The 25,840-nt window shown below is 48.4% G+C and overlaps 6 protein-coding genes across 7 annotated transcripts; 3 read left to right on the top strand and 3 right to left on the bottom strand.

Moving 5' to 3' along the window:
• Positions 1 to 1,001: 1,001 nt before the first annotated feature.
• NMT1_1 (glycylpeptide N-tetradecanoyltransferase) lies at positions 1,002 to 1,278 on the top strand (the record flags this gene model as incomplete). Its single annotated transcript, XM_058499017.1, has 2 exons — positions 1,002 to 1,065; positions 1,115 to 1,278. The coding sequence occupies 2 exons, from the start codon at positions 1,002 to 1,004 to the stop codon at positions 1,276 to 1,278; spliced, it is 228 nt and encodes a 75-aa protein (XP_058351284.1).
• A 3,410-nt stretch (positions 1,279 to 4,688) lies between these two features.
• On the top strand, positions 4,689 to 6,844 carry PPS1_1 (tyrosine/serine/threonine protein phosphatase pps1; the record flags this gene model as incomplete). The annotated part of the gene is made up of 2 exons (XM_058499016.1): positions 4,689 to 6,489; positions 6,537 to 6,844. The coding sequence occupies 2 exons, from the start codon at positions 4,689 to 4,691 to the stop codon at positions 6,842 to 6,844; spliced, it is 2,109 nt and encodes a 702-aa protein (XP_058351283.1).
• A 908-nt stretch (positions 6,845 to 7,752) lies between these two features.
• ONS95_005596 (uncharacterized protein) lies at positions 7,753 to 13,251 on the bottom strand. Its single transcript, XM_058499015.1, has one exon. The coding sequence runs from the start codon at positions 12,899 to 12,901 to the stop codon at positions 7,997 to 7,999; it is 4,905 nt and encodes a 1,634-aa protein (XP_058351282.1). The 5' UTR covers positions 12,902 to 13,251; the 3' UTR covers positions 7,753 to 7,996.
• Positions 13,252 to 13,295: 44 nt separating this feature from the next.
• Positions 13,296 to 18,304, bottom strand: RAD15 (DNA-dependent ATPase of the nucleotide excision repair factor 4 complex). Of its 2 annotated transcripts, XM_058499012.1 has the most exons (10): positions 17,930 to 18,304; positions 17,838 to 17,878; positions 17,780 to 17,789; positions 17,692 to 17,711; positions 17,512 to 17,643; positions 17,212 to 17,465; positions 17,049 to 17,165; positions 16,671 to 17,001; positions 16,522 to 16,619; positions 13,296 to 16,475 (listed from the first exon to the last, which is right to left on the bottom strand). In XM_058499012.1, exons 1-10 carry the CDS (start codon positions 17,944 to 17,946, stop codon positions 15,093 to 15,095), a joined length of 2,403 nt encoding a protein of 800 aa, XP_058351279.1. In that variant the 5' UTR covers positions 17,947 to 18,304; the 3' UTR covers positions 13,296 to 15,092. The 2 variants fall into 2 exon arrangements, with proteins under 2 accessions (XP_058351279.1, XP_058351280.1); XM_058499013.1 differs by having other exon boundaries at positions 13,393 to 16,475; positions 17,692 to 17,789; positions 17,930 to 18,154.
• ONS95_005595 (uncharacterized protein) lies at positions 13,442 to 14,965 on the top strand (the record flags this gene model as incomplete). Its single annotated transcript, XM_058499014.1, has 1 exon — positions 13,442 to 14,965. The coding sequence occupies one exon, from the start codon at positions 13,442 to 13,444 to the stop codon at positions 14,963 to 14,965; it is 1,524 nt and encodes a 507-aa protein (XP_058351281.1).
• A 3,735-nt stretch (positions 18,305 to 22,039) lies between the features above and the next one.
• ONS95_005593 (uncharacterized protein) lies at positions 22,040 to 25,840 on the bottom strand. The gene is made up of 2 exons (XM_058499011.1): positions 24,449 to 25,840; positions 22,040 to 24,401 (listed from the first exon to the last, which is right to left on the bottom strand). The coding sequence occupies exons 1-2, from the start codon at positions 25,198 to 25,200 to the stop codon at positions 22,412 to 22,414; spliced, it is 2,742 nt and encodes a 913-aa protein (XP_058351278.1). The 5' UTR covers positions 25,201 to 25,840; the 3' UTR covers positions 22,040 to 22,411.

Raw genomic sequence — 25,840 nt, 5'->3', positions numbered from 1 at the left:
CAGATGAAGCATAGCCCCATTCGCTTTGAATCGTCGAAAGCTCAAGGTACCCTACACAAAAGCATGACGGGTGCTCCAGACTCTAGCCATTCTTTCTCCTCTAATCGTACCTTGATTGAACCAGAGCCAATTCTGGGTATACAATAGAATCGATATGGAGAATGAGAAGGAATGGCAAGACTCTGGATCGGTGAATATACCATTTTATGAACTTGATCCAGATGATGGTAGCGAAAGGAAAAGCTTTGCATTCCCATCCTCGAAAGTCTCCTAACCTATTTCTAGCTTCATGAATAATTAATACAGTCAGAGTCAACTCCTCAAGATGTCCACAGACAAGATCACCTTCCCCACGAACTGATTGGTAGTAACGGCGCTACTACCGATGCACTTGGGAGATGTCAAGTTCACAGTTCTTCGGCACGCGACGCCATACCATGCTCCAGTCTACCTAGATCAGAAGCTCAGATACTTCACCGATGATGGCATCAGGGCTACTCTGCTGTAGCCGAACGACCCATCCGATGTCACTGAGATCATTGGGCCGCGAAAGGTCGATATAGGTTTCAAAGCGACGATCCATGCTCTTGGTGCCAAAGCTCACAGTTTTCCGGTCCCCTCCATAGGATCACTTCTCAATGAGCCTCTCACTGGAGTTGTCTACTGGAATGACAATGTTATCACCACTGATTTCCCGCAGCTTGCGTGGGAAAAAGCTTGGCTGTGTCGCGGAGTTTGGAAAGGCAAAACTTGAATCTTGACTTGACCTCGGGATAAACTGGTCTGATATGATGCAATCTGCGGATAAAAATCGACGAACTGACTAAGTACTACCCTATGGTTTGAAGGCCACCAAGTACGAAGCTGTTCGCTGTGGCATGGACGTGTCCAAGGATATCAACGAAAGACCCGTCCATGCCGTTATTGGCCTTGAGCACGTATAGATAGTGGAACTGGAAGAATGACTCACGGGTCAAGGCCTTCCCGGCTCGGATGTCCAAATGCTCAGGATCGATGAACTTGTAGAGTTTGGATGTCGCTTCCTTTGTTCGGTCCTCTATATCGGTATAGATGCCCATCCACTACGAGGAGATCCCTCTGACACTTGCCGCAGTGAACGATACCTTCACGACCGAAAACCCAGAGAAGATCCAAAAGTTCATGAGAGCCGTCAAGGGCGCTACCGACTTCATCCTCGCTTCCCCAGCCGAAGCATACCCAGCCTACATCGACATTAAACCTCAGATGGACTCTGTCACCAACAGGAAGATTTATTAACGTTCCGACGCCTCCTTCTCTAGCGACCTCGAGAACGTTCAGCGAGACTGGGGGGAGGCAACGATATACGGTAAGCGCCTGGGGTCCCTGATGAGAGCTTTTGGTCGAGTTCTACCAATGAGTTCCTGGACTGGGAATTGGAGGGCGACTCGGCTGACCCAACCGGTGATTAGACGAGGATGGCGGATTTGCACGATGTTATTGCGGAGAGAGGTGGCTTTCAGAGGCTCGATGTCAAGGTCAGTGCTCGAGCTGAATATGGGAGGTATGCTTGTGAAGTGAAGACTGAGGAGCCTTTGATCTCTGAAACGTGAGTACTGTTACTGCAATGCTTAGCCTGGATACCGTACTGTACAGTATCCACAACACTCTTTAGATGTCACAATGGTCAAAAATATTCTAAGTGCAAGGATGAATGGCGTGTAATCTTCCTCGTCCGTCTTGTAAGTATTTCATCGTTCAAGATCTTTGGTGACAGACGACGAAGTTCCGATGATTGAGTTTTCTCTAGGGGATGCCCAAACCCAGCATGCTTCACCAGCCTGAATTCTGCACTCATTCGGTATGCAAAGAAAGATGACCGACACTCGCCTTTGATGATACAAGTATTCACGACGGAACAAGCATCCAATCCCAAACAAAACACCAAAAGCTCATGCACTCAAGAAATTTGCCAATCGCCAAATCGCCCCTTTGATCAGCTTACTAGACACAGACCTCATATCGAAGTTATGAAGGTGGTTTCTGTTGGAATCAAGAAGGGCCAGATGCATATTGAGTATAGTGGAAACTGGTACTGTCAGAGAAATTCCCAGCAGGGCTATCCTCGCCACTTGTACTTGCAGGAGCGAAGCGAAGAGGAGCGTAACTTGGTAAGGTTTTGGTAACAGCGGGCCAAAAAAAAAAAAGAGCCGGCTTGCGGGGGAGGCTCTGAAGCGATGTGCCTACGGGTAGATCCCAAGTAAATTAATTACCTGGGCTCAAACATGCCCTGCCTGGCCATGACCATTCTTGATAAACAGACAGCGGTGGGCGGGCTTGGTGGGGTTAAAGCGCCATCCTGATCCTGGCGGCTGAGATCTGGAACAGACAAGACAAGCTGAGGCTTGCCTCCCTGCTGGCTTGCTGGGGCTGGCCGTTGAAACAAGAGACAAACGCTCAAGTGAGCCGACTTCATGCGGGCGTTGGAGTACAGTAGGGAGGAGGTGGAAGGGGAGGAAGTCCAACATTTTGACTGGACGGACAAGTTGGACTTGTGCGGACCGGAGCTGTCGAGCTTGAAGTTGCAGCTAAATACACCTACCTACCTAGGCACTGACAGTGCGTACCTGTGTCAGTACCTTAGGTAGGAGGTAGCTAGTAGGTAGCTAGCTGCCTCTGTCACTCACTCATTCAATTCGTTTGACATCTGTACAGGTACCTACATAGGTAGGGCTAAAAGCTACCCACCAGCCACCACCTAAAGGTACCTCGCTTACCTAGGTACCTACAAGTCCAGCCAGCGTCCGGGTCCGCTCCATTGGTCTACCTACATGCCCTACCCCTAGTCCATCTTTCTAATCTGGTCCATTCCCGTCTGCTGTCAAACAAGCAATTCGATGATAACTTGTTCCTCTTCCTCCAGTCGATCAAATCGAGTCAAAGTCAGACACGGACACATGATCTCGAAGACATATCATACCTGCTGTAAGAAGCGTACAGTAACTCACAGTACTTCGTACAGTATTGTCCGTTCTGTTCTTCCTCCACATCAAGGACTGTGCCCACCCTCGAGCCACCTCACCCCAGATGGTCCCGTCAGGGATGCTGCAGGGCTGGCACCACTCATGGCCCACCTTTCGCGCTCCAAGCCTCCAAGGGCCGCTATCAGCACTGGGGCTGCGGGGGATTGGCTCCCGTACCTTGAAGCGTCCATGCGCGGGCGCCACCAGCCAGTAGTAGTGCCCGCAGCAGGAGCAGCAGCAGCAGCAGCCCGCAGAAGATACGCACTGGTGTGGTCTGTTTCGGGCGATGGCGTGGCAGCAGCCCGTTGTCGCGTTGGTCGAAGCTTCTGGTGTGGTCTGGTCTGGCCTGCGCCTGCAAGAGGAGCGAGCCCGGGGTGGAAAAGAGAGAAAGGAAGAGGCATCACCAAGACAGATACAGATGTGGAAACAGACGACTGGCTTGAGCAGCCACCTCACTGCTTGAATCAAGGCACGGCATCGTGTAACCATCTATCTACTCTCTACTCTACTCTACTCTGGGTACTGTACTGGACCTATCAGTCCCCAAGTAAAGAAACGAATGGGTGGTGGGGTAAATATCTACCTACCCTGCCCTACCTTGCTGCCCTACCAATGGAAACTACTCCGTAGGTAGGTAGGTAACCTAGCATCGCCCATCTCCTGCTAGCCTGCTCTGGCCTGGCCTGGGCGGGGCGGGGCTGCTTCTCTCCCGCATCACATTGGATCACATCTCGTCACATCGATAGGTACCTAAGGTAGGTAAGGTAGGCAGGCGAAGTAGGGAAGTGGATAACTAAGGTCAGGTAGGTAGGGTAGGTAAATTCCACCCGCATAGCATACCTAAATAGCATACCTAAGGTAACCTACCGAGCATGCCATGCCTACCTACCTCAGGTCCTCAGCATACCTACCTACCTACCGACCTATCTTCCATTACCTGACAATACCTACCTTTCCTGTGTTTTGCCTACCTATCATATACATCTTCCATTGCCCGCTGTCCTCCCTTGCCTTACTTTGCCTTACCTCCCCTACCGCCATCTTCTTTCGAGGCGTTTCTGGAAATGCTGCGACAACGGGTGAGCTGGTAAAGTACAGACAATACCTGCCTCATCTTGCCATCAAAGGAACACCCTTCTGTCCATGACGCCTACCTAGGTAGATAGCACCTTGTCAACAGCCAGCCCCCATTGCAAATTGCTCCGGTCTTCGTCGCACAAAATAATCGCTGCAACAAGTCTGCATATGCTGTTGCTCTCTATTTCTGGATCGCATCTTATCTTCAAACGCTGAGATAAGGACGCTCGCTGTTTGCTCCGGGGAGAAGAGGACCAACGCCATTGTCTCAGTGCGTGTCGCCGCCCTTTCCCTTCCAAACCTTACTCTCTCCACGACAAACCGCACTCACAACATTCAGATTACTGTCAAAGACTCCCAGTACGACCGTTCGTACAATTTGCGGAATCGAGCCGTTTGAGTTCCCCCCTTCCAAGCATTCGATCATCCAGAGCTCGCAATCCCTTCTTATCTCTCAGACGCGACCCCTCCCAGCGCCGGAAGCCGGCCCCATTCCTCACAACCTCACCATTTGGATAAGATCTTCGACCTCGTCCCTCCTTACATGCACCATCGAGATACATAGTAGAGAGCTTGCCGGATTTGCACCAGCCAACATTTGCTGAAGAAATGGCTACCATTGCTCTCCCCAGGCCCATACCTTCGGGGCACACGCGATCATCTTCCCCTCATCCATTGACACCAACACTCAGCCTCGACAGCATCAGTACTTCTGCAGCATGTCCGATGCCGATACCAAACAAGCACCTGCCAGTCTGTCCCCCAGGACCTGCACCTTCCGATAAACCAGATACCCCACCTCAGTCTCCGCCTTCCAAAGAAATCTCTCTCCAATCACGCTCCCTCTTATACCCTGCCAATAAGTACAAATCTCGTACAATTGGAGTCACGACGATCTACGAAATAGATGCAGTCGGAGTAGCTGCTGCCCTCGACCATCATGCTGGACAACCTCTGCCGGACCCATCTCAAGTATTTCCTTGGTTCCACGGACTACACCCATGCAACCATATCCAACAGGCATTCTTTATCGCGCGGCGGAAGAACTTGAGGAAAACACCGAAATGCTTGCGTGGAATTACTGTTGTGAAGGCCGGTGGGGACTTAAGCTGCTCGAGACTGAAGGGAGCCATTGCCCCAGAAGAGTTCCTAGTACAAAACGTCGACGGTTCTCTGTTCAGAGAAATCGACCCAAAGGAAGGCTTTTCAGTTCGTAATTTCCAAATACAAGCCGCAAAATCAGCCATGCTTTCGGATATTCTGGTCTACGGAGAGGATCCATTTGAGGTCGAGAGGCTGGCGAAGGACATTGCAGCTGCCCAACGGGCATGGCGTGAAACACACCAAGAGAAGGGACATGAAATCCTCAAGTATAATACTTTTGTTTGCACAAGCCCATTTGAGGTTTTCGAACAGAAATATCCCGAGATCGTTTCTACAGATTCGAAGGGCCAGATGACAGGGAGGGTAATGGATTTCTTCCATCAAGAGAGGATCGAGATGTGCACGATGACTAAAGCTTCAGAGATTCATCACAACGTCTGGTTAGGCCCGACGCCTGATCCAGCCATAGATCCAGCCCTTTTAGGTGCTGATGAGCATTTTGACATTCTCATCGAATGCAGTGATCTGGGTCGGCTGAACCCCGCTTCTCTTCAAGCACTTGCCGAAAACTCCTCAGATGGAGGACCAGCGTATTTTGAGTTTCCTTCTTCTGGCAGCATCATGCCACCGACATGGTCACATACCGAGGTGGATGCTATTTTGGAAACATGCAAGTGGCTTTACAGCCTCTCTCACGGCATTCTTCCACCGTGCCCGTCATTTCAAGAGAACGACGCCGAAGGAGATTCACCTATGCCGTCCCCCGCACCAACCACCAAGATTCCTGAGAGGAAGATCCTCATACACTGTACCGATGGATACACCGAATCCACACTCCTCGGTCTAGCATATTTTACATACGCCACGGGACTTCCTATTCCTTCGGCCTGGCTAGATCTGCATGTATCCAAACGCCGCAATTTCTTCGCCTACCCATCTGATGTTGCTCTTCTCACTACCATTGCCCCGCGATTGCTCTCTGAGTCTCCGGTCCATGCTGATAGATCACTCACGGATATCACAGAACTTGCAAAGGATGAGCCAGAATGGATCAAGAATATGGACGGATCGCTACCTAGTAGAGTTACCGATTACATGTATCTTGGAAATCTTGGACATGCGAACAATCCGGATCTGTTACGCAGGATGGGAATTGGTCAGATTTTGAGTGTAGGAGAGATGGCAACTTGGAAGGACGGCGAGTTGGACATCTGGGGAGAGGATAATGTGCTAGTTGTCCAGAGGGTGCAGGATAATGGTGTTGACCCCCTGACAGACGAGTTTGAGCGTTGTTTAGATTTCATCGGTCAGTAGTCCACCTTGCAGACTCACCGACTCAGCTGACGTTCCTAGACCGCGGCAAGGCTAAGAACACCGCAACACTTGTACACTGCCGCGTTGGTGTTTCCAGGTCCGCGACAATCTGCATCGCGGAAGTCATGCGAACACTCGGCTACTCCTTCCCACGCGCTTACTGCTTCGTTCGTGCAAGACGATTGAATGTCATTATCCAGCCCCATCTGCGCTTCTCCTACGAGCTTCTTAAATGGGAAGAGAAGTTACAGAGGACTACCAGTAGCGATGGCCGTTTCCACAGGGAACTAGAATGGCCAGACATCGCGCGCGAGGTGGCTGCTATGAATAGGCCATATGCTAGATGACATTTGCCTGGATGGGGCACTACTTCTTATATTCTTAGCTCTATTTACTTCTCGGGGGTTTACGATTGACGATTTACGAAACTTTTATACCACGTTCGTTTCTATGGCGACGATTTTTGGGACAGTAGCAGGAGGATAGACTTATATCTTCCGCTTCTTTTCCCCTTGTTTTGATGCGAAGGTGGGGATCGATGTTATGTAAGGATTTTTGGATTGGACGGGCGGAAAGAGTGCAGGATATTTCGGCTCAGGTAGCCGAAGAATACCAGGACAGAGCGCCTCAGCCCTACAACGGACAGATACAAGATACCAGATACCACACATCCACCTCACATCTATGTACTTATTACTCTGGCGATTTCTATCTCTACTGTAACCTCTTGATGGCTTCACCTGAAGCCGGGCAGGATAAGGCGGACGGATGAATGTTACAGCTCCGCATTTTCGGGTACATTATACCATATAGTTTGGCTTGGGACTTTTGGTGCAGTATTTCTCGCGAACCGGGTCGCTCTACTTCTCGTGGAAAATGTGGGTTCTAGGATTACTGGCGGAGCGCGGAAAGCATCGTGTAGCTTACGAGGTTAGTGTTTCGATGAATGGAAACTGGATGGGTTTGTATGTCATTCGAGGGACGACTTGATTTGAATAGGAGGCCGTTTGTTCCAGTCATGAATGGATGTTCGTTTGAAATTTCTGAGTGACTCGCTGAGTGCAGGTGACGATGATCCTCGGCCTCTACGAAGTTCCAACACCTACCTGGCCTGTTGACTGTGACTGGGCTAATCGCTTCGATTGGCGATTAGCCGAGCTACACGGAAGGCATGTCGAATGTATAGGTATAATCATACTGCTGCTCCTCAGCAGTAAGGCTTTCACTCTACACAAACTTTGAGGGTGATAAGACAAATGCCAACTTCCTTATCGCTCATTTCTTGATCTTCGTCTTCTAACCAGCAAGTGATATCACAGAGCAAACTTGGCTCGAAGAGGGATTACTATAAAATCGCATGTACTGAAAAACGCCCCTGACTTTTTGCTATGTACCGAACTCCATAGAAAGACGATTCCTTCCCAAACTCCCAAAGTGTAAGCAAGCTCTGCATCTTCTTCGTTACACATCATCCATCCACCAAGGTGTCCTGGTACCCTTCACACCTCAACCTCGTCCCCCTTCTTCGTCGGCACTTGAGTCAACACATCAAAAGCCCCAGTCCCAACCTTACTCATCCTCCCAATAACGATCCTTGCACTGGGACTTGACAAATCATCCCAATCACCCTCAGTCACTGCATCTGCCAGAAAGCCTACCGTCGTCTCGAAACTCATCTTCATGAACGGGCTAACGCTTCCTCGGAGCCCATTTCTATTAAACGGACTGAATCCTCCCCCTCGAGTCATGAAGTCAGCAATCAGGTTTAAATGTCTGTGGTCAACAGTGATTCCGTGACCGCCGAAGACGCCAGAGAGTTCCTGGATGATGGCTGCGCGGCAGGCTTCGACGCCGTAGTTTGTGAGCATGGCTGCGATGTCGTTGGTAGAGATTAGATTGGGGTTGATTATATGGGGGTATGCTTGCATGGCTTGCAGGTTCACGCCCGCGGTGTGTACGACTGGGAGTCTGATCTCCTTGCCAGTGACTGGGTCGGTGAATTTCTCGTCTGGTACGAATGTGCAGGTTGCTAAGCCAGGAATCTGCTGGATGAGAGATTGGCGAAGCGCATCTTCGACGACGGAAAGCATGAGGACCTTGGGGACGTCGGCGTCGTATTCAAGCGTCAAATTGCACCATTCTCCTTTGGATTCGTCGAAGCGGAAACTGACTATGTCGTTGCATGCCTTCATGACACGGGCTTCTCGCTCGTCGGACACGGTTGATTCATTCCGAAGTCGGGAAGTTGATTTGTTTATGTGCTCTTCATCATCAGTTCCTGGGTCGCGAGGTGAACCGCCGATTCCTTCGTCGTCCATGTCCTCGACATCTTCTGGATCGGCTTCCTTTTGCATCTGAGCTTGGACCTTGTCATCATCCTCGTCGTTGGCTGCATAGCTGATAGCCTCGGTGCGATTAGCCCTTTGCTTGTCGTTCGTTGCATCATCGTCCCCGTCGTCATCGTCATCATCCTCTCCGACTTCTCTCTCGGCTGCAGGGCCGGCTTCTTCGATGACACCTATAGACTTACCAATCTCAGGAACTGCTGCCGTATTTGCTGAAGCCTTCAGTGCAGACTCTCCCTTCTTCTTGCCGAGCGCCTTCCGCGTCAATTGCTGCAATTTTGGGGCGAATTTCTTCTCGAATGTGGAAAGTACATCTGCTACTGTGATGGCGTAGGTCTCGGTGTACTCTTTCGATGGGAAGAGCTTGACATTGATATCGAATATTTTGGCCTGGGAATAGGCGATTCCTTGTCCGATGCGTTCTTCAACTCTAGCTTCGTCCAGTACCTCAGCTAGAGATAGGACGCTAATAGCCTTGGCAAATTTCTCCCCGTCTTCGCGTGAGAGTTCAGGGTTGAGCTGGAGTGTCATCGAAGGTGTTGAGATGTGATTACTTGCGGTCATGACAATTTCTCTTAGACGCGGAATACCCAAAGTAACATTCTTTGCTGAGTGGCCAGCCAAATGGAAGGTATTGAGGGTCATCTGTGTCGACGGCTCTCCTACGGACTGACCAGCCACGATACCAACAGCCTCTCCAGGATCAACAACCGATTTCAAGTACTTGGCTACGAGAACAGGCTCGAGCGCCTTTCTGACACCAATTCCGTCGGGCGTTTCTTTGGTTTTCACCATGTTGTCCGGATTGGTTTTCAAGTAATCAGTCAATGCGTCGAAAAACTTCTCTGACGTAGCATAGCCGTATTTTCCAGGGTTGAAATCTGCCAGAACAGGATCTGGGCCATTCGGATCGTTAGCATTGGCGTGCTTGACAGCTTTCTTCATTCGCTTCAGAATAGCATCCTTCTCCTCGAAGATTGTAGCGTACTTTGGATCGCCATAGTTTAACTGCGAGAGTTCGGAACTGAGGTTCTGAAGGAGGAACTTGAAATCTGTCAAGTGCTTTTGTTTGGTCACATCAAGGCCGTCTTCTCCGTAGAGAAACTGAACCATAGATCCGTCAGAATCTCGCACTGAGGTGTCGTACTCGACTCTGAGACCTTCCATACCCTTGATAAGACATCGTTGAAGATATCCAGATCGAGAAGTCTTGACAGCAGTATCAATTAGACCCTCTCTACCAGCCATGGCATGGAAGTAGTACTCTTGGGGTCTGATGCCAGTCAGGAAACGATTGACAATATACCCTCCAGCTCTGATATGGGTTTCGAATGGCTTGAAACATGGTAGTGATTTCCCACTGACCATGACCGGGACACGCCGACCCTCCAAGACTTGCTGGCCAAGATTGCAGGAAATCAGATTAGCATTGACTGCGGTTCCTTTTGCTCCAGACACAGTCATATTCTGCATTTGATTCTTGGGGAACTGTTTGACCAGGCCGCCTGGGAGACAAGCCTTGGTAATGTCGGAGGAGAGCTTCTGTGAGCTGTTGTTCATCAGCATATCCAAGCCTGCCTGCTTGGAATCATCTCTGAGCACGTCTTCTAGTCGTCTTAGAAGCTCGGGATCGGTATCGTTACGGTCTTCGCCACTCAAAGTAACATATTTTGCAGCAACTTGGAGTCCAAGGTCTTCTGCAGCTTCGAGCGTTTCTTTCCGCAGTCTTTCGCCTCTGGCCGTTAGACGAAGATCATCCATCCCGCATGTGAAAGCTCTCATATGCAAAAACTTCGTCAGAAGTCGGCCCAGGATACTGAGAACCTTTCCAGCCACGGTCGGACCATATGCCTCATGTATCGAGTGAACAAACCCTCCCCCGGTGGGGCCTATCTGGGCCTTGTCCAGGATCCCGGTAATGAATTCTCCTCCTTTGAAATGAACGATGCCTTCCTCGGACTTTTCGCTCCATCGATCCTGTGGGGTGGACGACTTGCTGGTAAGAGTGAGCGGGCCGCAATCGACCGGAGTGATGTTTCTCAGTATTGTGGTTATTACCTGTTTTCCACTCCATCGTGGAAATGGCTTGATGATTGCTGGAGGGACTGTCTCTATGCGATCTCCGATGATATGCCCGCTTTCGGGCCGAAGGCAATTGTAGATTAGCTGCTGGTATGTTGCACGGTCAAAGAATGTGTCTCGATTACACATCCAGACAGAGACCGAAATGTGATCTTGAATAAGACCTCTGAGTGGCTTTCCAGAAGTGGCGACCAGGTATTGGTGATCCGTGTCCGCAATCTGTAGTGCTTCTGCCCGGGCAATTTCCGTCTGTGGAAAATGCATATTCATCTCGTCTCCGTCAAAGTCCGCATTGTAGGTATTGCAATTCGCATAGTGCATGCGAATCGTCTTTTCTCCAGGAAGTACCCTTGCTCTGTGGCCCATGATGGACGGCTTGTGCAGTGTCGGCTGTCGGTTCATCAAGACTACATCGCCATTCGTCAGATGTCGATGGACCTTCTTGTTCCGAGCACCACTAGCACTATTGCTGGAGGATGCAAGTAGCTGGTTTGCCAGTGCTAGTCGCTCGTCTTGTGTTTTTGTTCGCAGACTGATGACTTGGCCATTCTCGTTTTCGATCGCTGCAGCTCCGGGCCATCTGTCAACTCCGTTTATCACAGCCTGCTGCATGTCCTTGAAGTTGTGACTTGTCACTGGTTCCGGATATGTCAACTTTTTGGCAAAAACTGGCGGAACGCCAATCTCATTGGTCTCGATGTTTGGATCTGGGGAGATAACACTACGGGCTGCGAAATTGACTCGTTTTCCCATCATGTTTTTACGGAAAAGACCCTCCTTCTTCTCCAACTTTTGCTTGATTCCATCTTCGTTCTTCTTACCAGCTGCTCCCTGGATCGGGTTCCGATCTCGGTCGATCAACGAGTTTACAGTGTCCTGAAGCTGGCACCAGGCTTCCTGAAGATCATAGTAGTCCCTCTTCTGCCATGATGCGTAGTCTGCAGCTTGGTCTGGTTTGGTGATCATGTTGTAGATCTGAGCGACCGTTTCGCAACTCTTGAGGATAGTCTTGTAAAGGGTGTTTTGCTGCGCTTCCGATATTTCACCGTCTCCAGTCCGTGCTTCCGGGCGATATTTGTTGGGGGGGACCATGAGGGTCTGTAAAAAGAACATATCGGCAGAAACCTTTGTGGCCTTTTTAGCTGTCGATCGAGAATCGTATATCAGAGACAAAATATCTTGTTCCTTTTCAAACAATAATACCAGGCTTGCTTTGACTTCCGTCGCGTTGAGGAATCGTTGAGCTGGCGGTGCAATCTTTGATTTCGAGCCTTTCCTCGAGTTGGTCTGGCCCATAACCACATCCCCATCAACATCAAGTGCATCCCCCTCACCCTCATCATCCTCGTTTGACGACAGGTCAATATCCGCAATTCCTTCGTCAAAATCGTCATTGAGGTTTTCCTTCTTTGCTGACTGCAATAACTGAATGGCACTAACTGCGCGGAAGTTTCCTTGAGACATCTTAGCCTTCTCCTTCATACTAAGTGACTTCTCAAAGATCTTGACGTATCGATCCTTCCGAAAGGTAGGCGAGATTCCACTGCAGTTTCCGCAGGCCTTGCCAGCATTAATTGCCTTTAGGAAAGATTTCACGACAATCCGCCTCGCCTCTGCAACACCCTCATTCTTCTCTCGTCTCCACTCCCAAGATGAAGTCTTCGCAGCTTTGATCGACTTCTTGACAAATGCATTCCTCCGGCGGATGACATTATCAACCGCGGATTCTTCCTCCGAGTCGCTACTTGCAGCTGAGACTTCAGCATCCTTATTCTGGGAGATCTCGATGTTGTCTATCTCTTCCGCGGGTCCAAGCAATCCATGTTGTATCAGTCGAAGTTTGCAGAGATACCGGTTCACTTCTTTTCGAGACATCTTGAGGTGATGACAGTAGGCGCATTTTGCTCGTAGTAACCGCAAGAGTTGGTCCATAAATGTAGGGTGGTATACGGGAACTGGAAGGTCGATATGGCCCATATGGCCCGGACATCCAAATGAATTGAGGTTACATGTTGTACAACTTTCGAAGATATCAGCAAAGTATTCTAAGAAGCTGTTGGAAATGACGCTCACAAGTGGTCACCCCAAGCACCAAGAGCTGGGTCATACAATCCGCCAGGAACTGGGTGCAAAAGTGTGTCGAATGTTTGCGGATTGTCGATTTTCTTCACGGAAAGTAATTTGATCTCTGCAGCACCGAGAAAGCCAAAGTCAACGCTTCCAATAGCGGAGGGAACTGGCTGAGAGATATTCATCTTGGTGGAGATTTGATACCAGAGCAGCAGAGGTGCAATGGCTGGACCAAGAGTTTGAGATGGATTTTACACCCCGCGACGACAAAAAATAAAGGCAGGGATCAAATAAGCACAATGGTGGAGCAGGTACTACATCATGTGACACAACATTAAACCTTATACTGCGCCACAGAGCCTCCCTTTCAGACCTATTCGCAACAACCAGTAGCCTAATCATCATTCGAAAACTTTGGAGAAGCCAGATAGCGCATGCCATAATACAATGGATCGCGGCAAGGCATCCCCCATTCTGGCTCCCCGTCGCGATGCGTCCAGTCGAGTCGGCAAGCCTGAGTCCGCTGCAGAGAAACTTGCATCCTTGAAGGCGAGAGTTGCGGCGGCAGTTGGCAGCAGCAAAGCAAAGGCTGGCATAAATCTCTCCCAGCATCCTGCTTCAGTCACTGCCAGAGGTGGTCTGAACGTAGACCTTCATCCAGCTCTCCAAGATCTTGGACAATACAAACCTTCAAAAAATATAGCACCGAAGTTTGCGACCAGCATCGGAAATGCGCGACTTCAACCAGAAAACTCTCCCGTCAAAAGCAAGAAGCAACTCGACCTTTCTGGACCTTCAGCTGAGGAGACACGGAATAATCCATACTTTGACCTTAGCTTGGGTGGGCAGACTGCGACGTTGAAAAATAGACATTCGAGACAGTTGGTATTCAATCAGAAGGGGAAATACATTCAGCAAGCGAATGCCCTAAGAAGACAAACCGCCCTTGAGGCGATGAAAAAGCGTATCGCGGAATCGTCACGGAAGATTGGAATTGACGAGGATCTCGATACAGAAAAGAACTATTTGGTGGAAGCGCCACCGAGTATCGAATGGTGGGATGAAGGCTTGGTTGATGGCGAGAATTACGACCATATCGATAGCCCCAAGAGGTTGAAAATTGATTCTGCCGACTCAATCATCACCGAATATATCCAGCACCCCGTCCTTCTGGAGCCACCACAAGAAAAGAATATGCCAGCCCCCAAGCCCATGTTCCTTACATCCAAAGAGCAAGCGAAGCTGCGACGTCAAAGAAGAATGGCCGACTTGAAGGAGCAACAAGCTAAGATTCGACTTGGTCTGGAACCGGCTCCACCGCCCAAGGTGAAGAAAGGAAATTTGATGAGGGTACTGGGTGAAGAGGCAGTGAAGGATCCAACTGCAGTTGAGGCTCGAGTAAATCGAGAGATTGAAGCCCGACACCAGACACATGTGGAGATGAACGAGGATCGCAAGCTTACGAAGGAGCAGCGGCACGATAAGCTAGCCAAGAACCAAGAGAATGATGCTGCCAAGGGAATACATTTAATGGTGTTCAAAATCAACAACCTGGCTAATGGAAGTCATCGTTTTAAGATTGCCAAGAATGCAGAGCAAATGGCCCTCACCGGTGTTTGTATCATGCATCCCCGATTCAATGTCGTAGTTGTTGAGGGCGGTGAGCATAGTATTCGACAATATCGGAAGCTCATGCTCCAGCGTATCGACTGGACTGAGAACTCACCAACCAGGATCAAAGAAGGCACAAAGGCAGAAGCGCTGCAGGACTGGCTCAAGGCAGAAGATGAAAGGGGAGAGCTCAAGGATATGACTTTGAATAAATGTGTTCTGGTCTTTGAAGGAGAACAAAAGACTCGAGCATTCAGAAAGTGGGGAAGCAAAGTTTGTGAGACTGATAGCGCAGCTCGCGAGACGTTGCAGAGAGCGAAGATGGAGAATTTCTGGGCACTGGCCAAGAGCATGAAGTAGATACCCTGCGAGGCGAGAGAACCTTGCCTGTAGGTAAGTAAGCTTCTAATATATTTGGCCGTGCTGCCAGCTCAAACATCTGTATTGTTTCAATCTGAGCTGCAGTGAGCTCCCAGTCTCATTCTATCTATATGTCCATCATCATGGAGGCCTCTAATTCGTCATCATCATCAAAGCCATAATCGTCTGTGCCCGCTGCAGTTCCAGTGCTGACGCCCCCCATTTCTCGATCTCCTGCTGCGTCTGACTGCTGTGCTTCTCTCAATGCTCGAATACTCTCCTCTTCTTTCTTCTCCTTATGGTCCTCCAAATCCTTCAAGCTCCATGTGCTGATGCCCTCTTGGTCCCTCGGTTTGAAAGGCTGCGCCATTCCTCGCAAGAATTTCTTCGCTGCACCAACAGCCATATCAGTGCTGAGGTTTACTTCGCTGTCCAGAATGGCTTGGTCGATCCACTTTGGCAACTGATCCTTCTTCTTTAGAAATCTCTTGTCTGCAAGTACCATAATTCCGTAATCATCTTTGCCTCTCAGCACACGACCCAGGCATTGAGCAGCATGCCTCATAGCATCGAACGATAAGAAATCGTTTTCTCTGATCCGATACTTCTCGCGGAGGAATTGCAAACGAGCCTTTAAGATTCTAGACTCTGTGTACTGGAACGGCACACCTATGCAGAGCACAGTGCGCCCATACTGGTGGTCGAAATCGATTCCCTCGCTGACTTTACCTCTTGCAACACAGAGCAGTATTGCACCTCTTCCGTTGTCGCAAGCAGTGCGGTATGTTTCGAGAGCTAAAGAGGTTTCTTGTGCATCAGGCGTTTCAACAAGTATAAGTTTGTATTTCCAGACCTCGTCTAGAATACCCATTCCTTGCCACATGCTAATAATTGACTCCATGTAGAGATAGGATGGGAAGAAAACGACCATACCATCCGGCGTGAGCTTTGCGAACTCTGTGAGGAGGTGTCCGTAATTTCGAACAACAGCGGGTTCATTCCGCACCTGAAATCCAGACGATATAGGTACTTGATCTGATCCTCGAGTTACTATCATCGGTATGAAAGATTTACGCGCGAGTGTCATTGGATATGATTCTTGTACTACAGCTGTGAAGCCAAGCATCTTTGGGTACATTTCCAGAGGAGATATGGTTCCAGATGTGATGATGACAGAGCTAAATCGATCGAAAACGGGCTTGATCGCGATTGCGGCATCTAGGCATGTAAAATGGAGAACTGGGTTGGGGACCTCTGCTGTTTCGGACTCGTATGGCTCTAATATAAGGACGAATCCCGTCTCGTAGGTTGCCACCAACGTTGCAAACGTTGCAACTTCCTGCAGTGGCTGATAGTCTTCGATGTTGGTCAACTCGAGGGTCCTTACAAGAGAAGTCAGTCTTTCAGCACAGAATCTGAGTGGCTTTTTTTCGATAAAGGTGTATTCTTTCAGATGGGCAAGGAAGGATGGCGGCGTTTCGGAAATGGTCTGTCGGACTTTCATACGAGTCTACGGTGTGTTAGAATCAATATGTTTAGGGGTCGGTCTGACATACTTTCAAGTACTCGATGAATCGTTTCAAGAATGCTACGAAATGCTCTGCTCTCCGAATATTCCCAGGAATGGCCTCCTTCAAGAGGTCGTCTGGAAGAGCTGGACCAGGTCATCAGCAAGGGCAAAATTTTCGCACCAGGACAGACAAACCAGGATTAGACATGAATGCATCCTCTTCACGAGCTTCATCCGCATCCCTCAAACCTTCAACTAGCTTTGCATACTCGTTCTTCAACTTGTCTGCGTCACTGTCTTTCATCTCTGAGATCTTATTCTCGAGATTCTGAGCACCTCTAGTTGCTTTACGCAGGGAATCCTCAGTAATATCTGTGCTGAGGGATTCGATGCAGACGTTGTCGATGTTGTGTGCCTCATCAAAAACGACGATACAGTCTTTGGATAGTTCCTTTGATACACGTTCGGCGATTTTTGGATCGAGCAAGTAATGGTAAGAGTAAATGATCACGTTGCAGAAAGACATCTGGTCATGCAAATCAGTGCTGTTATGAATCGCAAGGAGAAACTGACCATTCGTCGTGATGTGAAATATGGACACTGCTTGTGCTCTTCGCCATACTTCTCAAGCCCATCGAAAGTCCAGACACCATTCGGAATCAAGTTGTGCGGTTCGAGAAGATCCAAATTCTGCTGTTGTCAGCTTGCCACAAGATTTGCTCGAGAGGAAACTAACATCATGGTAGATGCAAACTGGTACGTCTTCTCCTCGGTCCTTCTTCTCCTTCACAAATCCGGCTGTTAAGCTCCGACACCTTGCATCCACCACAGCACCACTCTTCTCGCGCTTTACGGACGGATGAAGACACAAATTCTTTCGACTCGTCAAGCCAAGACCTCGGAATTCTTCTTCGTGGCCAAGTTCATCTGCTCGATACTTCATGAGTGCCTTCAACTCGTGCAAAGCTTTCTCAATCTCAGACATGGTACCTAGAATCTATCAGAATTGGGTTGAGCGTCGAAATTGGGAACACACGTGAACAATAGATCAATTTTCGGTGCTCTGGATAGTATTGCTGATACGCTACGATCAGGGACAGGAGAGATACGGTCTTTCCTGTCCCTGAAGGCATCTCCAGAACACAATGGCCTCCCGCGTCGAGCGTTCCTAGATAAAAATAAGTCTCGAGCTTCGCCATATGGGATTTTCAGGTACTCTTGAGATCACACATATAGCTGGTTTAAGAACGGCATTGTCAGCAGCAATTAGCCCACAGTATGGCAGAGGTGTGGCAAAGACATACGCATATTGTTCTCGGGAATGTCAGTCAGAAATTGAGTGGTTGGGGTTGATCGGCTTACCAGGATATATCATCGCATATGGGAAGAGCACCGGGAGATCACTACGGTCGACAGTCAGTAGCGATTTAGGTATGGGTTGTGGAGAAACATACTCGATATTGAACCTCATTTTTAATGAGAACAGAAGAAATTTGTTCGGGGTGGCCGGCCTGGGTGCGGTTTCTTTGATGTTGGAGTTCGATTCGAAGTCGCCACAGTCTTATATGTGTCTGCCTAAAGATGAGAGGCGAATCGATGCTGCTGGGGAGTTGGCAGCGGGGGACAGGCATATCAGATTGATACAAAAGCTAATCAAGTTCGAGATGTCATTATATATCACGCCGTTGCAGGTTGGAGTCACTTCCATTTGGTGTGGTAAAAGAGCATTGCAAGCATTGTAGCGCCAAATGGCCGCCGTAGGATTAGTCATCTCGTGTCACAGCGGCTGCTGAGCCAACATTGCCTGCCCTGTTTGTTTTTTATCGCTTGTTCAATCAGGACCTAATCAGCCAGTGCACAATCCACTTCGAACTCGGATAAATCATCGATCTCTTACTATAAAGAACTTTGAACTTGTTTCTGAACACAAGCCTGATGGTCGTAATGTGTATGTATGAAATTCCTCCCGAACTAATAATCGCAGCACATGGTTGAGCAATCGAGCAGGTGCTCATTCCGAGCTCCTACAGACTTCCTTGACTGTAATATCCTTCGTTGGAAACCAACACGAAAGTTCCCGGTTAAATGCTGCATTGAGATATGTAGGTTCCTCTGGTTACGATAGCAGTGTTTGATCCACGCGGAGGAGGTCGATGAATGTCGATCGAGAACACCTATGGCACGGGACTGTGGCCTTCCATGCACTACTTCCAATTTTTCTCTTGCATAAACCTGGTTAGTAACTCATCTCTCCGTTGAAACAAAAACTCTTCCATCTCATTATTCTATTGTGCCAAAGGCGCCCCCAGAGCTAGCTGTGGGTAGGAGAATTTTACCCAACGACCTTTGTAGGTGCGAGTGGGGGATCGTCTCTTGCGAGGACCACTCAAACCTATGAGGGACTATCTTCGTTAAACACATTCAGCCAGTATTGGATGGCGTGAATGATAAATTCCATCTATTCATCGACTCAGCCAAATATTTACTGCATGCTCAGCGCTCTGCATGCGCTATGTCTCTTTCTCAGTGTATCTGCTAGAAGATGACCATTAGGTGAACGAATGGTCAATTCCTCGCGATCGCTTCTTCCTTACATTCGTTGCTTCTCCTATCGTTTCTTCTCCTGACACTCGCTGGTCGTAGCATATTGTTGGTCAGATTCCGAGTTTGTAGGTACTTCGATTGTATGACTTTGTCGTGGAACAGACGACATAGATACGTCATCGCATCCAGACTCATATCCTGCATGACGCTTTGGTAGTATTTCAGGTCCTTTTGATCTAGTATGGTATATTATGAACACGTGTCTCTCCCCCACGAGATATGCCTCCGCAACTAAGTTCTCCTCTGCCATGAGATGTCTTTCCAGCACGGGACATCTCTATATTGTAGGATGAACCTATGGAACAGGACGTTTCTCCATGCAGTCTCTTCCCTCTACGACATGCTTCTCCGCTGGAGATGACGTACTAGTCATAAATGCTTATCTTCCTTCGTCCCGCAATTGGCTCTACAATGAATCCAAAACATACTTCGTAGCACGCTCGCCGACTTGCTTTTGTAAGAGACCCAGTTTCTCCGGGTTGGGTTGAGAAAGCAAACCCACCAAGTGAAATTCATCCCTCGCTACATTACATCCAGTGGCATACGGTTTTGATGGTAGATGGCATTCGTACGTACACCCTTTTCTTACTTCTCTCGACACACGATGGATAGGAGAGGTTTGGTGTCTGTCATATCATCCGATGACAATAGTAAGCTCGTCGGGGCGTTAAGCTCCCTGCCAACGACTGAAAATGAAATGCTGCCTCGTCGGGATTTAGTCATTTTCCATCAATGTGCCCGTTGAAGGGCTTCTATGAAGAGTGTTGGCAAAATTTCATTATCATGGGATTCATTAGTAGAGTTAGTCTCGGACCCAGGAGTTGCTGTGGTAACGCCTCATACATCTCGTCCTCAAGCATGATACGTTGGGACGACATCGTAACAGCTGCTGGTCCGGTAGATGGTGACCCTACGACCCCAAAAGATTAGTCTGTAGCTGTTGGGCTTTAGACAGTTTCGCAAATTGTGGGGTGTCAGTGCAGCGCAGGAGGTGGTGACGCTGTTTTGATTTCGTTTGAAAGTTGTACGATGAGGAAATTGTGTCACAGAACGCTGTAACTCGGCATACCCAGAGCAAGATGTCAACATTTATAGATGATCATCAGGGGCAGACGAATATTAAAATAAATACTCTCTCAACTAGCCCATTTCCAGCCTCCTGCTCAGGGTTCCTGCCTACAAATGATCTTCTCTCAAGTATTTTGTCGCTCTAAGTAGTACTATTCATGTCTATACACTCAAATTTGGGTTTGCTTTTCAACGCAAGTACTACTGAGGACTTTCTAAGATAAATCTCTCGGGGCTAACAGAGGAGGTAGATGGTTAAGGACTTGCTTGCGGAGGTCAGCGGAAGTATAATCATTAGCCTAGCAATCACAGTGCTGAATCCAGATAACTTGCAACTGCATTATAAAACAAGTACACTAAATTTGAATCCTGGTCCTTGTCTACCTACAAGCATAGTTCAGAGTATGCACATGATAGTGCTGTGGCAATTAGACCCTCCAATGATCTTGACCACTTGGTTGGCATTATATCAACTCACTACCCAGGTAGCTACTCATGATGAATACCTCAAAGCGGTAGCTTTGTGATCATCCTTTGCCTCCAGATAAGTTTCCAACATTGCAATGGCATGACAGCCCTTCATCATTGCTCTATTATTCAGTGCTCAAGTCGAGTCTAGGGTTAAGTGATGGGATATAACAGTTTCTCGGCTCGGATGTCTTGTTGTTTTATCCAGCGTCGTACATGCTATGCCGAAGCATATGCTGAAAGACAAAGAACTCACTTTGTATAGTGACATATACATAATTATCCGTGGCTACTGATATTCCGAGGAAGTCTATCGGGCTCGGATAACTTCTTGCAGGTGGGAAAGAACGCTGATTAACTGTTGGACTTTGAGACTGGGCATGGAGTGTGAAGCAGCAAAGCCGCTGTCAATTTAGACATGGGACAGCATGATAGACTCAAACCCCTTAAGGATTCGTTCAAAACAGATAAGGCAAAATGAAGTATCAACAGACTTAATATAGAAGACTACTGAAATATATTTTTATTCACTCGACTTTCAAAGGATACTTAAATCAAAGTCATATCTACTTAATGATTGTCCTAGAGTAATCAAGACGCGAGGAGCAAATAGAACAGCGTTAGACTGACTGAGACTTGAGAAGCAAGTCTCTGCTTGAGGTGTAGCACTTAAGGGGTCTACACCTGGTTCTAGTAAGAGAGACGCAGTCGCCCATTGAGAATAAATAGCTACTCTCAAGCTGTTAAGAGTCTTAGAGTATCACCAAGGAAGAACGCTTTTACAAGAACATCAGAAGGCACTGTAAAAGCACGTTGATAGTTATATCATTGGGCTACAAATGTTTGTAAGAGTAAATAGATTAAAGGACTGCTTTGAGAAATAGGCTTAGGACTTGATAATACAATTATTACGACAAGGCTCTAGAAGAGAGGTGGTCTCAGAACATTTCTAACATGATGCACCTGGTGAAATGGGACAGGGCCGGATGTTGGGTGGCCTGGGTTCCGCTGGTAGTGCACAGTCCACCGTGACAGATCAAAACAAAACAAAAACGCGATCATTAGGCAAGACAAAGTCACTGAAGGTTCACGGAATGACAGTTTAGAGTTTTAAGATCATGATCGTATTGCTCAGCGCCCTACGCTGGCCAAGTAATGTACACCCCTGAAAAAAGCAACTCCCATGCGCAAGTGTAACTCCATAAACCGTCAAGTCCCAATCCCATTATCCGCCCAGTGTATCCATCACATCTCCCGAGTATGCTATCATCCACCCAAATTCAACCTGTCCGAAAACCGATGAAGAGAGTCGAGATGTGCCATGTCGTGAGAAAGGAGGAATAGTGAGGCATTGCGTATCTAAGAGCGTTCTCCACGGAGACGACGGGCGAGCTGGATATCCTTCTATTTTGAGTTAGCCATGAATTTGAATTTGAATGATGAATAGGGCCCGCTAACACTTTGAATTGTCACTCGTTTTTGAAGATCGTTACACGCCAGAATCTATGTCGACCCCCTTTCAATGGAAATCTGGTGCTCGAGCTGCTATACTCGACAGACGAAGGCATTTCCATAAGACGTATTCCACGCTGGCTATTGCTTCACAGCTCGCACACGCGAGTACCGGCCAGGTGTTAGAAGAAAGCTTTATAGAATGCCACTTGTTTCAAGAGATGTCGCAACATATCCTCTATCGTGAGTAAGACTGTCCAGCTACCATTACATCAGGGGTATATCTATACCATGATAATCTCTAATAAGTCATGCAGCGCCTGATAAATTAACACCATGTATGATCATCTCCTCTGCCCCTGAAACGTTTCCCTACCTCTCGCGCATTCCTTCCCACTTGCTGCCTTCTCATCCTCCAGTCTCTTCAATGCAAATATCTCGTTTCTCAGCTGTTCCATCCGATTATGCAACACCATGAAGTTATTCATCATGTCGCTGTTTTCCTCCTTCAGATTCAACATGATATCGTACAGGTTATTGTACTTCGGATAGTCGGCATTGTACTTCGTGACCATGGAAGCGAGTTTGGACTTTCTGACCCCATCCCACTTCACCAATTTGCCATTGGATTCAACCCTACCCTGTTTGAAGAGCTGCTGCATTGCTGCTCTTGGTCCATACCAAAGACATCTCGTCGTTTCATCAGATGTAACCAGAAATGTCAAGGGACTCGATAGGGCATTTGCACGGGTTGCTGGTTTCCCATCTATTGGGATGTATTCAACGTATTTGTTAACCTTCGCAGCTGGACAACTTCGGCAGAGGTACTTGTCAGCATTAGATCCGGCCATCACGCACAGAGGATAATATATTTTCCGGACATTATAGCTCCCTCGAGCGCCACTGGTTGGATATCTAACGTTGAAGAATCGTGGGTTCTCATCATCCGCCACCGGCTCCAGGCAACGAGAACACTTTCGAGGTACCGACACGGGGTCAGAATTGGTACCAGGGAAGCAATGCTCATCGAAAAGATCGAATGTCTTGGAAGCCGTCTTTGCATTGTTTGATAGAAAGAACTTTGGTCCACCAGACTCACGCTTGAGTTTGCGAGCTGCTCGTGCCTTGACCAGGCTATCGTAGCCGTTAGCTCGTTGAGCAGACCGGCCTTTAGCAAGGTTCGCATGTCCACTTGCAGCCAATGATATATGACCCTTCTTCAAATTAGGCCAATTGTTATTCCTCAGCACAGCCCTTGCTAGAACAAGATTGGGGAATCCTTGAACACGCTGTGATTCCGTAGCTCGGGTAACAAAGACTCTGTGGATCTGCCTGACAATCGTCAAGGATGAAGATTGATCAGCCGTGAACGAATTTCGATGCACCCAATCAAGAAGACAGTCTCCGAGCTCATTTGCTGCGACTACAGAACCAGAGAGCTTCTCGTAGGTGATCAATTCAAGAATTCGGTTCAAGGGTGTCTGGCCGATCCAGCCAAGCGGTGTCCCTGAGAACGTGGGCTGCTTTCGTTTCACGTTCTCAGCAACCCACCACCTGAAGTAATCCGAATTCACTGGTTGTTTGTGGCCTGAAAGTGCTGCCGCAAGGTTCCAGAGATCGTCTTGTTGTTGTGCGAGCTGGGGAGACTTCTGGTTCATGATTCCTTCCGTATGCCATGCCAAAATGACGATTTGGGTTATGGTGGTCTTCATGCTATCTTCATACACAATAAAAATATGACATGATTGGTTGTAAATCTTCCGGTTGGGCCAGACCATGAGACCCAGTGAGCGGCCATACGCTTCCGATGATTTGAAGTCTTTGAAATTCTCCTCGGAAAGAAGTAGAACTATGCGACCAGCAGAGAATAGATTACTGGCAAAGTTGTTGTGCAGGCGTGTGAGATCTTGGTCTTTCAGGTACGGCAGTCGGTCATCCTTGTCCACACGGCTATATCGTAAATATACCGCTTCGTCCATGAACACTTCGGTACCGCTTTGCAAGCCTAGTTTCTTGAACGCCATACGCAAGCATGGATTGGATGAGTCAGCAGTCACACCAAAAAATGGAGACTTCGTTGAAAAAGTCGGGTAGTGCCATCGAAGATGAAGCGTAGCCATCCTAGAACCTGACGGCTTTACAAGGAATGATGCCATCTGTACCAGTCCCTGAGATACATTGTCGCTGACAAAGTCGTCCCACAATGTATCTAGCCCCGTATCCAGGCATGAGAGCCATTCTGAAGTTGTAGTCTCGTAATCGAGACACTGGAGCTGAGATTGGAGATCTGCGGACAGCTGCGAGGGCTCGGTCGATGGGAGTGCAGACTCGTGGCTACAACCATTAGATGATTGTATTATGAACAGAAGGAGAGAGCTTACCTTGGCTGGGTATCGAGAGCAGCTTGGTCGGCCACAAGCTCTTGCATGGCTTGTGCCAAAGTCGAGGACTTCCTATGTGCCATGGAGTTAGTATGATACCACCCTCTGCTATAGGACTCCCTGTGAAGTCCATACTTGACCATGGACTTCGACAGGATGACCTGCTGGTTACTCTCCTCCAAGGTATCTTCTATGAATTGGGAAACGTTTCCAGGTGTACCGCGGACAACAGCAAGGCCACAGAACCACTTGATGAGTTGCGCAGCAGCATCTTGGTCCTGGTATCTGGGCCCATGGAGTACCGTACTTGCCTCAGGTGGAACATCGGCCACAGCATGCTGCAGACGGTTATCAGCTGAACTTACCGTGACAGCGTTGAACGATTGTGGTGACCGGAGAGCAGCAGATGCGATAGTGAAACAATCATTGGCTGCAGGTCCTAGGCTCTTGATAGAACTTGGTGATGATATTCGGGTACTGTGACCGACGTCAAGAGAGTTGGGACTGTCATTTTGTGGCACAGAAGCTGTCACGAAAGTATCCAGTCTCGAACTCAGTGCTGCCGCATTGTTCCAGGTCGCGCGGTGGACTTTTGGCTTCAGCTTCGACTTTTGTGACTGTGCCGTGCTCGAACTGGTTCCAAAGAATGATTGCAAAGCAGGGGTTGACTTTGCAGCAGAATCCCACACAGTCTGTGACTTAGTGACCCGTCCAGCTTTGACTGACTTCAAGGATGGCTTGGGAGACACCATGGTGACTGATGGCTTGAGTGCGCCAGATGACTACCAGAAAAACTGTGAAGGAGCCAGTAGGCAAAGAAATTGCGCTCGCTGATGATTCCCAGACCAGGGAGTCCATCTTGCCCTTCAACCACCGCTCTTCCAACCCACGACATGCTGGAAAGGTAGGAGCATCCCGTTCTCTGGAGTTTTTATTGTTGCATGTGGAAGTCGCGACCTGGGACTCCACGTAGCCGGGTAAATAAATCCATGGTATGCGAGGATTAAAGGGCTAGGAAGATAGTAACGGAGGTAAAGATACTAGGTACAAGATAACTGATGATGAAGGTACGAAGTATAGGTCTTGAACACCTGCTTGTACAGCAGCGAGTCGCCATGATTCCATGGTTTGATTCTTCCATCTTGAGATCCAAAACAGCAGGGAGACGCTTGAGAAGAATCCTTGCCAATTCCTACCCTATTACCTGCGTGATTTGAGTCCGGAAAAGAAGATGTAGTTGGAAATTTGGACGTTTCAAGAAAGAAGAATGAGAGGAAGCGTGACGCAAGATATATTCCGCTCGTCGGTTCGTTAGTAGCGGATCAGTCATGCACTAAGCAGTTCGGGTCTGACTCGGGGATCAAAATGAAAGGATACTTTAGAGTTGTTTTT

The sequence above is a fragment of the Cadophora gregata genome (assembly GCF_030347475.1).
Source record: "Cadophora gregata isolate MNR1 chromosome Unknown scaffold_16, whole genome shotgun sequence".
Taxonomy (NCBI): domain Eukaryota; kingdom Fungi; phylum Ascomycota; class Leotiomycetes; order Helotiales; family Ploettnerulaceae; genus Cadophora; species Cadophora gregata.
This window is presented reverse-complemented; position numbering and strand designations above follow the sequence as displayed.